This window comes from Hyalella azteca, unplaced genomic scaffold (assembly GCF_000764305.2).
Source record: "Hyalella azteca isolate HAZT.00-mixed unplaced genomic scaffold, Hazt_2.0.2 contig7540, whole genome shotgun sequence".
Classification (NCBI taxonomy): domain Eukaryota; kingdom Metazoa; phylum Arthropoda; class Malacostraca; order Amphipoda; family Hyalellidae; genus Hyalella; species Hyalella azteca.
In genome coordinates, this window is record NW_025937663.1 from 108,705 (window position 1) to 122,525 (window position 13,821).

General features: G+C 36.0%; 1 protein-coding gene across 1 annotated transcript in view; it reads right to left on the bottom strand.

Annotated features, from left to right (window-relative positions):
- Positions 1-7,654, bottom strand: part of LOC108669470 — a 114,704-nt gene extending 107,050 nt beyond the window's left edge. Inside the window, exon 1 of the mRNA XM_018156812.1 lies at positions 7,279-7,654. Within this exon, the coding sequence (XP_018012301.1) occupies positions 7,279-7,369 (91 nt within the window). The 5' untranslated portion in view covers positions 7,370-7,654. The remainder of the gene's footprint in view (positions 1-7,278) is intronic.
- Between the last annotated feature and the right edge of the window lie 6,167 nt (positions 7,655-13,821).

Consider the following 13,821-nt stretch of genomic DNA (forward strand, 5'->3'; position numbering starts at 1 on the left):
GACCCGGGACCTCAATAATTAAGCTTCTTTGTCCCCTCAATTAAGCTTCTCGTACCCTTTTCCACTTATTTTCTTTCACCCACAGCCTTTCTTCGATCCTGGAACCCACTTCTCTTTGTAGGTACCGGGATAAATAATATATAATATATACTAAAATATTAAAAAAATTGATACCAAAGCCCTTTTGGGACCATAGACCCTAGGTTTTCTTGGGCCCGAGCCTCTTTTTCACCCCACAGGAGCTAAGAGATCGTCCACAATGGCGTCTTAGAAAGCCTGGTCTGTGGAAACTGGAATTGGCAATTACCATTTGAATAAAAAATCCAGTGGAACAAAAGATTTGAATTAAAAATAATTTGTCTTCAGGTTTCAAAGCAGCATGATGAATAAGAGGCGAACGATATAATGAGTAAGATTTTCGTTTAGTTTATGTTCGACGAAGCGGCATGCGGGAGCACGCATTGTCAATATGAACGGTCAGCAACATTATAACGTTTAAATAATACCCAGCTGCCGAATAACATTAATTCATTTTTATTAATACACTTGCATTGATATAAATGATACAAAATAATATTAAAATATTAATACATATTAATAATTAATATTACTAATTTAGTAAAATTATTTAATTCTACTGATACATTTCTTCCTTTACATTGTAAGAGTATTAGAATTTTGATGTAATTTCAATTGAAAACCAGTATTTTGAATATTTATAGTTAATAATTGTGATTACATAATTAAATTTTGCAACTCCTTTTCGTTTACAATACATTTCCTTAAATATTTGAGTTCATCGAGCATCGTGAGGAATATAATATATATGTTAGCATAACATAATATATATGTTAACATAACATAACAACTCAATGCCACAATAGATGGTAATGTTCAGTAACTGAGCTTTATCGACCAAAATGATATGATCCTATGGAAAATAATAGCTCGTTTATTTCCAGTAACAGATGTAACACCTAAAATGATAGAAGAACCACGGAACGATCTTCAATTAAAATGTTTACAGTTCAAAATAACTTTAAAGGTCCGCTATAAAAAGGGCATAGACCCGGAGATACAAAATGGTATTTATTATTTTGTCCAGTTTACGATAAGTAAAAATTTTCGTAATTAAAATAAATATAATATAACTACACATTAATTATTTAGTTGCATATAAATAACTACTATACAAAATAATTTATTGAGGCAAACGAAGCGAAATAATTGGTTACTGAAAATAAATCCTGAGTTTCCTTTTTTTAAAGTAACATTTCACACAACTATGAGTCATCAAGTATGGCGGCTCGTCGACAAGACAATTCTCACACTACAGAATTTCCTGGGCAGGCAAGAAGCTAATCTGATTACACACATCACGCAGAAACGAGTCGAGATAATTCTGCATGTGATTCTCAAGTAGAAATTAGTCTTCGTCACGAGATGGAGACGAAGAAACAGTCGTGGAAACATTGCATGAGATAATCATGAACTGAACCTGCATTTCTGCAGCACTAGATCATTAACAATTCAAAGCTGCTCTAAGGAAAATACCTACAAAGCATGTCAAATAGAGCATAATGTTCCTGAATTAATACAAACTTTAGTTCGTTTGAAATCGTTAATAAAACTGCAAAGGTCTGTACACGATAAAGCATGCCATTCGTGGATAATAAAAATGTGTTTGAAAATTTTTTCTATATATGGATTTATGAATCCAACAAGACGAAAAATTCTAAATTAATTATAATCCTGAAAACCAGAATTTTTAACCTACAAAAATAGAGCAGGACTTCCCAAGGTATGGTATGTGTGACTACGGCAAAAGTGAGCGCAACATGGAGTCGCATAATCTAAGACACTGGAGAACTGAATAACTATGTAAATATATACAGCAGAAACACGTAATTATGTAAACTGAGTACAAGAAAACAACGTTCATATGTAACTAAATATAAGAAAAGTAAATACATCAACCAATGCATGGGAAGTCAGGTTGTGAGTGCGTCATTTATTGGTTGCAAACGTGTTAAATAAATGATACTCGTATAATCCAAAATTTTTTTACGCATCAAACATAATAAGGCGGAAAAATTATATTTTTTAAGGGAACTATTTATTGGTTGCAAATGGGTTAAATAAATGATACTCGCGCAACACGAAAAAATTTTTATGCATTAAACATGAGGTGGAAAATTTTAAATGTAGAGAGAGACGTAAAAAGATGGGAAAATATACATCCGGTTGTGCCCATTGTTATATACTGTATGTGCGCAGCCTATGGTTACAATAATAAAAATAATTGCGTGCGCTCTACATAGCTGGTACAATATGAAGACATAGAGACGCAAGACACAATACAGGGTATAAGGATGATGACGTTAAGTGGATCGTTTAACGTGCGCCCATTTGCATCATAACGTAATTACCCCGAGGCGTCGTAACAGAAATGCTGGTTGCTGTTCATACCACGCACTTGACGCCGTAGTTTAGAGACACTTTTTTAACACGGGATTTGTGGTGAGTGTTTCATTATTTATCAGTAAAAGATATGGTATACATTGCGATAATTTCCAAATGCTGTCGAAGTTCTCACTTTCCCGGTTTGAAATACAACATACATTCGTTAAAAAATAAAAAACTTTTATAAATAAAAAATAGAAATTGACGAACAATTTGCAGTGTAAGAAATCTATTGTTTCAGAGCAATTAAAAATAATAGTCTTTTTATTATTCAAACAATATTATTAGTAGAAAATGTCTTCCAGGTGTTATATGAATCTCAGAATAACTTTATAGTAGCATTTTCTATATACAATATCGATTAGTCAAGTTGTTGAGAGATCTATCTATTCCAACAATAAACTCTATAAATTTCATTTTTTCGAAACAGTACACGACATTTTTTGCTTCAAAACAGTAATATAATTCAATAAGATTTCGTTTACACTTGAATCTTCCTATTATTTCTCAAGAAAACCAAGCGATTTACATTAAAAAAGTCATTGCATAGCGCGAAGTTTTCTTTGAATTGATAAAACTATTTGATATCAGTACCCAATAACTCTTGAAAACAAAACAATTCAATCTTTTTGAAGTTCAAAATCCGGGAGTAAAGTTTACAATAACCCACAGCATAAGTCTAGGAAGGAGCTCTTACAACAACAGATAAATCACGTGAGTTAAGTTCTTATATTATTAGCCTGCTTATATCGCAAGTTCACAAGGAATTTAAAAGCAAAGAAAACGACAAGAAAATTCACCATATCGATATTGAAAACGTTTATTTGCTTTTCTTCGCTTCTCTTTGCTTTGAAATTCCTTGTGAGTTAAGTTGAAATGAACCACAGAAAGAGAAGAAGCTCTCGCACTAACTAGAGGCAGCGAGCTTGGTTTTATTCCCTTTGTAATGCAATGATTGGAGAGCTCAAGGGAACAAATGTTACCCGGACTTGAGCGACTTTGCGGTCGGTCCGGAGTTCAGGACGAGTGCGGACGCAAGTTCGATCAGGGGGCTGCCAAAGTTCGGTGACAGAACTACGGCAACACTTTATTTCCGCTAGTCATGCTTCGGTAACTAGAACCTAGAAACACTATATAATCCTCTGTATAAGGCTAGGTAAATGGTTTTAGATGAATTTTATGGGACCATTTCTCCACATGAATTACGGTAGTACCTAAAAGGCAGTAGAATTTACAGGGTGAATTATAATTATGATCCGTACGCTTTTTCCACGATTAGCACGAAAAAATGTTCTTCTAGCTCTAATTAAGCATGCTGGGATAACGTTTTAAATTTGGTCCTTTTACGTTCAGAATATCATTTAGGCAATGTGAACAAAAGAAGATTTCTAGTACGTCTGAGTTGAAAAGAAAATTTTATGTGTTGAAGGAGCTAACTCTCTTATATGATATTTAATTACCATGTCAAGTTGCTCTTTTCATCGCATATAGGACCAATAGTACAAGGGTCGAAATTTTTGACCAATAAACCTTATGAAATTAAATCTAGATCCAATGACTGGCAACTTATGTGGACATTAGCGATCTAATTGCCTTATTGCAAACCTTGGAAGCTCATCGTAAAGGACAGACTGCGTTAAGCAGCGATGCAATTAATGAACAGATAAGCCAGAAGAAAAAGACAATCCAGATTGCCATTGCACAACGAAGCACCGAACGATCAATCCCGGCCAACAGAGACACTGAGAAAGTATTGGGGCAATCAATTGGTTCGAGAAACTTAATGAGGTTACCAGCAAGCAAAATAGACGGAAGTGGTAACACAAATTCTAACGACAGTTCCTCATTTAAATCGCCTGAATTGCCATGTTTAAATCGTATTTGGACAATGCTATTAGACACGCTTCATATTTTAGCAGTTTAATGCGGCAATTGGAATGTTTAGCAACTGAATGCCGTAACTGGACTGTTTTAGCAACTGAATGCCGTAACTGGGATGTTTTAGCAACTGAATGAAATAACTAGAATGTTTTAGCAACTTAATGAAGTAACTAGAATGTTTTAGCAACTGAATGCCGTAACTGGATGGAATGTTTTAGCAACTGAATGCCGTAACTGGAATGTTTTAGCAACTGAATGTCGTAACTGGAATGTTTTTGCAACTGAATGTCGTAACTGGAATGTTTTTGCAACTGAATGCCGTAACTGGAATGTTTTAGCAACTGGATGTCAACTTTTAGCAACTGAATGCCGTAACTGGAATGTTTTAGCAACTGAATGTCGTAACTGGAATGTTTTTTGCAACTGAATGTCGTAACTGGAATGTTTTAGCAACTGAATGCCGTAACGGAATTGTTTTGGTAATTAAATGAAATCTCATTATTGGAGTTCGGGACCTGCGCGTGCGTGTTGCTCAAGCGTAACTAACTAATTAGCTCGCGGGTATCATGGGTGTCCGTATCGATAGAGTGTAGATGGGAAATCGTTTCAACAATTCAAGGAATTCTTAAGAAATTTTGCGTTCAAGGGTTAAATCTTAACGACAAAGTGTTTGTATAGGAATAACACTTCACCAATTCTAGACATTCTTTCTAAATTTGGCGTTTAAGGATAAAACCTAAACAGCAAAGTGTATGCATAGAATACTATGGGAATACTATTCAACCAATTTCAGAAATCATCACTTAACTTGGTGTTAAAGGATTGAAACTTATCAACAAAGTGTACATAGGAATATCATTCCACCAATTCTAGAAATCGTCACTTAATTTGGAGTTAGAGGATGAAAACTTATCAACAAAGTGTACATAAGAATATCATTTTTAAATAAATATCAGTGAGAATAAGAATATCATTCCACCAATTCTAGAAATTCTCACTCAATTTGGAGTTAAAGGATTAAAACTTATCAATAAAGTGTACATAGGACTATCATTCCACCAATCCCAGAAATTCTCACGGAATTCAACGCTCAAGGGCGAAATCCTATCGCCGAATACGAGGCGGCCGAATCAAGAACAGCCATTGATAATAAACCAACGATTCTCGATCGCCGAATCGCTGGCGGGAACACCGCACCGACCGCCGCCGGGGACGTGAATAATTAATAATTGGACCACCACCATAACCGCCGCCGGCGGCGGCGGCGGCGGCGGCGGTATGCTTGGCGGTCCAGCCGTGAATGGAGGTCGAGATTCGATGAATCTTAACATCGCACTCAATCTATTTGCTCTTCCCACGCCATGCTTGTGAAAAGCGGCATCGGCAATAGAGTTCGTAGATATTCAAGTCTATACACGCAGAGAAATGAGAGATAATTTGTCAAAAGAGTTATTTACTTTGAGTGAGTGGTTAATTCGGACAGTTTTTGTTTTTAACAGTTTTGCCCGACAAATGGTTGTATCTTACTATATTTCTTCTCTGCTCGGTCTATATGGGTAGGTATAATCGTGTCACTATATGGACAATATCGCTCATTTGCGATAAATGGGTCATGCGATATTTTGATATTTCATTCACTATGGTTGTAATAAGTAATAGAGAGCGTATATAGTTGTTTACAAAATAAATCATTCGAAGCAATCTCACCCGACAGCGCGGCTTCATCAATAACTACGATGACTATAGGTACTATAGAATCAATCAAATGATCTTCCATTGTAGTGAACATATTCATTTGGTATATGCATCCACTGCACGAATATTAGGGACTCTCGTGTGCACAATATGAAGAAAATTAACACTTCAAAGGATCTTTAGTGTAGAAAGGATGAGAATATTGGAGATTGAACCTCGAATTACCTGTTTTGGGAAACAAATACGGCTTAAATGAAATTATACTGCAATTGTTGTCTTTAATTTTAGAGTTGAAGTGCGATGTATATGCTAAATCCTGATGTAATTGGGATATTGTATAATAAGAATGACGGGAATACCCTGAAATATTTTGGGAAATATTTCAACTGGATGTGCGAAGAGATGCGATAACGGTTAATTATAGCTTTTAATTATCATTCATGGCATGTAAAAATAAGTTATATATTAGAATTTATAATCGTTTCATTTCTGCGTCGCTGCTTTCAAGCAGGATTTATAACTCTTGAGATACGAATGCCGCAAATAAAATATTTTTGGATTCGTATTAAGCGAAGAAAGTAACACTTGATGCACTACAGGGAAGAAAGTCCCACAGTAACACCTGATGCACTGCAGGGAAGAAAGTCCCACAGTAACACCTGATGCACTGCAGGGAAGAAAGTCCCACAATAAAACAGGAACCGAGCGAAGCCTGGGAGCGGCTTAGAGAAGCTCAGGGACTCGAGACTTTGCGATCAGAATATTATAAAAATAAAAATAAATAGCATAAGGAAAATACTGGAATAAATATTGTGTATAATATAGTTACAATTGTCAAAGAGACGACTAAAAATAAACGATATATAGGAAATGTACGTCATGTTGAAACTAGTCGACTATAAAGAATCCATTAAAATGGGCAAAGAAATTATTCCAGTCATGCATATGTTTCCACGTATGTTGTACTCTTCAAACTGAATAATAAGTAGTAATTGCCTCCTAAAATACACAATTTAAGACATAATTAGCAAAATTGTCTCTTTTTTCGAAGACTGTTGGATCCGCAATATAACTACGTATAAATTTGTCCACTGGAAAAATTCACTTTTCGCATACGGGGACAATTGCGCTATTCACTTTCGCTATTCACTTTTCGCATACGGGGACAATTTAATTCAAGATATGATTACTTATAAATTTGTACAAAAGAAACAAAATTAAGCGTTAATATGAACTCACTTTTCGCAGACGGAGTAACCGGAAGCAGCAGCAGCAACACCCAAAAATGGTATGGATGGAGACACCTCCAATTCTCTCCACACAGCCCCATAGTTTCTTGTTCTGATCTATAATGAATCACTGTGTAATACACTATGTCGAACACACGGTTTGTCCATAACCTGTCTAGGACGCACACCTAATTTAAACAAGGAGAGTTATGCTACACTACACTGTGTAATACACTATATTGAACACACGGTTTGTCCATATCCTGTCTAGGACGAACACATAATTTAAACAAGGAGAGTTATGCTATCTTGATGTCATTAAGGTTAAGATTTGATGCGGGTTTGGTTCCTGCCTGGGCAGCACAAGATGACTTTTAAGTTAAGCTCTGAAATAGAAAATAAAATACAAGGATAATTTTTTCGAAACAGCAAAAATAAAACAAGTTTGATATAAAGCCAGCCGAAAATTCAAGTTTCACTGTGTACACTCACTGGGCACCATAAAATCGAGGCGTTGAAGAGAACAAAATAACACTGATTTTATTTTGATACAAAATAAAGCTAAATTTAGTTCATTTGTTCTTCGGCCACTGCATGCAACGTCTTTTTTTATTCTTCTCTTTCATTTGAATACATTCACAAAATAATTGGGTTTTATTGTCCAAATAGTGATACACTTTCTTAACTACAGATCGAGCAAAAAGCTGACTTGGAGCTACAGAATACCGAGTTTTACCGGGCAAAACGACCGACATGCACAAGGGCAAAAAAATATAACTCAGTACTCACTGCAGTGACTGACAGAGAGCGCATTTTCTCGTCGACGAAAACTTGAGGTCACGGACAGACGGACTGACAGACAGACAGACAGACAGACGGACGGACGGACAAGGCGAGCACAATGGTGCATTTTTTCCATAAATGAGAAAATGCGCTAAAAAGCATCGTTATTTCGACAAAGTCTGCTTATTTGTCTGAGTGTACTGCATCTATATGAGCGGCAGCTCCGAGTAAATAATGATTTCCATACAACAACAGTCGAGTATTGGAGTTTCTTCCTTGGTTCTATGTAATTTAGTTCATTGTATGTTCCTTGAAACGCTCCGGTTTCCCAACAAACCAGTAATACTCCGACAAATTCAATTCAAGTGAACTCGGATCAACAATTGAAACCTGCACGGGCACAAACATAATCAAATATAGGCATTCAATAATAAAGAGGTAATCTCGTTTTACTTTTTCCGATGGTCCGTTTGTACTAAAAATTATTTGAAACTTTAATTTCGAAAATATTTTGGCGTTTCACTGACTGCAACTTGAATGGATGTGAATGATAAAAATTTCAATAAAATTCCATAGTGCATGAGGCCAATAAATAAATATTTACGCGTTCTTTGAGAAGAGATGAATATTTCCTTTGTACAAGTAGTTGCTTACGCAAATATTGGCGAATATTCATCCAGGAATGAACTAAAAGAAGACACTGTTTGAGACGGCAAGTGACATTTTTCGCTCAAATGAGCATCAGTAGATTTAAGGGGAAACTCTTGAGACTAAGCACACATCTTCCGACCATTACGTACGTCCAAAACGCTCAAACTTGCCAATGGCACAGCAAAATGTTACCAGAAAGTAAGGGGTTTCCGTGCGCCCTTAGGGAGCTTCGAACAACTTTGTGCGCAATTTTCTAATGGCTTTATAGCTGTCACACGGCAAAAAACATGTACGATATAGTCGATCTTTTTAGAAACATAGTCGAAACAACAAAAAACAGAAATGGAAGACAAAAAACATATCCGATATAGTCTATCTTTTTAGAGCATAAATAAAATACAAAAAACAGAAATGGAAGACAAAAGGGAAGACGAAATAAAAATAATAGGATATGCAACCAACGTATTTGCACATTCATGTTGAGAATTTAGAGTGCAATTGAAAATAAAATATTTCACAGTAGTTAAGACGCTCATCGTGAGAGATATGCAGAAGTAACGATATCCCGTTTCTTAACTGATAAGACAATAATAAAAATTGATTTTCACAAGCAGAACTGACGACAGAAATTTGATTTGAACAGGCCTATAATTTCAAAAAAAGTTAAGAGATCGTAAGTTCATCAGCCAATCATTGACGGCCTTTCAAGCCAAATCCACCAATCACAGACAAGAAAATTGAGCGTAAGTACTTACGTTCACTTAGCGAGTTATGTAAGTATGGCCCCAGGCCTAGAAACATGAAAAAGCCAGTCAGAAAGTACGACAGCGACTTCGAGTTTGAACGCGTAAAGCTGAACGCTGCAGTCTGAACGTATTTATCGTAGCCTTTGCAATGAAAGTTCCACTTTAAATACAGAGGTTAGTTGACTTGAAAAATAGATATCAAAGAAGGAAATTAGTGTATGATACCTAAAAATAAATAGTAAATAGTTATTCCAAGAAAGTACCTGTATCACGAAACCGAACGTTACTGCTACAAAATATGAATGTTAATTGATGTAATGGAATTATCAGCTCATGCTTCGTTGATCATTCATCAATTTGTTACTTAATAATGCAGTACGTTAAGTGTGACTGCTACTCTAACACAATTTAGATGAAAGCACGAATCTAAATCAGGCGCCGCCTAGCTTGGACTCGGGAAGCACGTGAATCAGCCGCTCCATATATGTCCGCTGTCTCTGGTCAGCTCAGGGGCCATACTTTGAAAACTCGCTAAGTGAACGTAAGTACTTACGCTCTATTTTCTTGTCTGTGATTGGTGAATTTGGCTTTAAAGGCCGTCAATGATTGGCTGATGAACTTACGATCTCTTAACTTTTTTGAAAATATCGGCCCTGGTTAGCTTATAGGCTAAGGATGACTAGGCTCGGGATGACGGCTCGGCTAACTATTCTCATGCTAAAAAAATATAACTCAGTACTCAATGCAGTGAGTGACAGAGAGCGCATTTTCTCGTCGACGAAAACGTGGTCTAGGACGGACGGACGGACAGAAAGACGGACGGACATGACGAGCATAATAGCGCCTTTTTTTCCATAAATGAGAAAATGCGCCTAAAATATTCGCCGGAAAAAAAATATTCTGACAGGAAATTTATTTCGATTGGGTGGTCGAACAGACCCAGTATAACTTTACGCCATGTATCCAGTATAGCGACTATTCGGACGAAGCCTATAAGCTATCTCTGGATTTAGTTATAGTAAATACAATCAAGGTAACCTGTAATTAGAGAAGCCTCCAGGGGCCGTATTATCAAAACTTCGTAAGTACGCAAAATCATCTTACGAGTGGCGTAAGTGCTGATATGATGACGCAACTCTATCAGAGTCGGTGTAGAATGAGGATATGCAAAGAGATTGTCGAATATAAGGCACAGCTAGCGTTGAGATTTAACCTTCAGAGTGTGGATAAGTGGCTACGTACAGTGTCTGTTTCTTTCAAGTGCAGAAAGTAGAGATTTAATTCTTTGAGTGTGGCTGCCTACAGAAATTTCATATTATACTAAGCCATCGAGTAGAAATTCATTTGGGCGTTCTAAATGCAGGGTACACCGTAAATATGCTTAAATATTTGAAAGTCTGGCATTCTTCCGTTGTATATAGGAGCAAATTAATAAATTAAATACGCTTTGAAAAATCAAAATCATATCATCACGTACACATCTGCAAATTTTTATATTCGTTCTATAAAATGGAACCACATTCGAATCTATTATTTATTATTATCAAAATTACTGTTGTAATCTCTCTATCAATGACCTAATGCGAGGCTGAGTAACGCTTGCCTCTGAGGCAGACGCTGGCAACGAAAAATTAAAAGAAATGCAATACCTTGTGAAAAGTAGTGCAATGCATTCTTTACGCAGTGCTTCTTTGCTTAGAATATTTAAAGGCAATTGGGTTAGTAGTGCTACCAGAGTTTCTGTTAAGCCCTAGGCTTAGGAGAATTTTTCGACACTCAGATTTACAAGAGTTTTATTGAAGAGTCTTTTGAAACCACGGTTTCGGCAGGTATGACGTGGGAAATGTTAGCTATCTACTATAAATTTTGACAAAAGAAAAACAAAATATGAGCAAAATTAGTTACAAGTAAACCATGAAAATTTTTCGTCAAATTAATTATGAACGACTACTAAGTTGCAGCACTATTAAGTTAACGCACCGAAATATTTCGCCCCTTAGACATTTATTAGCTGCGAGTGACGAACTAATTTCCAGCTGGGGCCATACTTTCCAAATTCGCTAAGTGAACGTAAGTACTTACGCTCTATTTTCTTGTCTATGATTGGTGGATTTTGACTGAAAGGCCGTCAATGATTGGCTGATGAAATTACGATCTCTTACCTTTTTTTGAAAGTATAGTGAACGTAAGTACTTACGCTCTATTTTCTTGTCTATGATTGGCGGATTTTGCTTGAAAGGCCGTCAATGATTGGCTGATGAACTTACGATCTCTTACCTTTTTTTGAAAGTATACGCCAGGTAAACTTCGGGGGGACGACTGAAGGTCTGAACTAAAGGACCATATGACGAGTACATGTGACATTGCGATCACAGATTCGTTACATTATATTCATATTTTTATTAGTGAAAATTATTGGGGCCAAAACTAATTTATTTAGTTGACCACACAAATTAGTGTGGTCAAAACTAAGGGTCTGAATGTATGTTCTACATTAGGGTACAAAATGTGTTGTTAAAAACTAGAGGTCAGTGTGAATGGTCAAAAACTAAGGCTCAAAATGCATGTTCAAAAACTAAGGGTTAAAAGACTGGTCAAAATTTAGGTGTCACAATGCCTGGTTAATAGAATTGCATCGTAATTGCCTTAACGATGCAATTTCCTATACGAAATAGCTTCGCAATTTCATTTTATGTACCAACATTTTAATTATCTGGCATCTATCGTTACAAAATGTTCACGCCAGAAAAAAAATGTTCTTAAAAAATTCGCAAAATTTATACTTATGTTCGAATATCATAATTTTGCTAAACGTCAAGTTCACCAAGATTAAAAAAACGCCATTCAGTTTTCTTTGCTTCAATATTTTCAGATATTTTCTTTATTTATGAATATGTAGTATAAAATGACAAGCCTTATTATAGCAACAGCTGTTACTTAATGTAGCTACCAAGATTAACAGAAATGTAAGACGCTATCAGGACGTAACGAGATGTACGTAATAATTAAGTAACGTCGATAATCCCAGTAGTGTCATAGTGTCAGTTGTAGTAGCATACTATATATTATTTATGCAGAAAAAATATATGATACATAGGAAAAAAAACATGAAGCATGAGAGCTTTTGACATTCCCGGTGCTTCGTTGACCTGGGATTAACTCCACAATTTATAACTAGTGGTTTTCCGATCATTAACTTTCTATCTTAAGCTTAATTAATGTGTTTTTTAGCGCATTTTCTCATTTATGGAAAAAATGCACTATTGTGCTCGCCATGTCTGTCTGTCTGTCTGTCCGTCCGTCCGTCCGTGACCTTTAGTTTTCGTAGACGAGAAAATGCGCTCTCTGTCACTCACTGCAGTGAGTACTGAGTTATATTTTTTTGTTTCAAACATAAGGAAAATTGATCTGCGAGCTTTCGTGCTATACTAAATGAATTATTTTTGAACGCAAATATTGAAAGCGTCTAGTGGAATTAGTTCGCTTTATGAAAAAAAAAAAATCCGGGTATAGCGAAAGGTGAACTAATCTCGTGTTCTCTTAAATAAAACATTCTTAACTGAAATGGTAATTTTTTTACCCAGGTGAATTATTTTACAATTGAAATGTAGATGTGAATACACGTAATAGCTACTAAGTTGCCAGCAATGTTTAGAACTTGCAATGATGACATTCAACATTTATTTAATAGAACTTCAAATGAATGAAAAAGACAGACACAAAATATTCGCATGATCTCAGGTTCTAAGAAATATATTTTGATTTGATGAATATTTATATACAAATTTTCAGTAAGAATTAACGAGTAGTTGAAATCCTTCACGTAATTGAAAGGATTCTCTGAAAATGAACGGCTTCTGTTGCTGTCGAGACCGGCAAGTGACTTCGGCAGCGGAATGAAGACACAACCTCCCACCTCCACATCTCACAACACACTGAGGCTGCGAGAAGCTTTGCTGACCCAAGTCCCAACTACAATAAATAACTCAGTTCGGTTCTAACACCTAACGTCAGCAGAGTGCTCGACTGCAAATGTGTGTGGTGATTAAAAATAAAATAGATTATTTACGAGTAACGGGAAAGAGAAACGAATTTCCCTAATTTTTTCCTACAAAAAAGCGTTGATTGCAGAGGAATTGAGGTACCAAAAGGTAGTCTGGTAGACAGGCTGCGTGATATTAAATACAAAGTATCGTTACCATTGGGAAAGTTGTGCTGACAATGTACACGTGTCCCATGCCTAATTCGTAAAAATTGTTTAATTCGAACGTTGCCAGCTGAAGGCGGAAGTAAATAAGTTGAAATACAGAAAATTAAATCGCGGTGATAACCGAAATAAGATTTTAAGCTTACTTTGATGTTATACTCCTGCG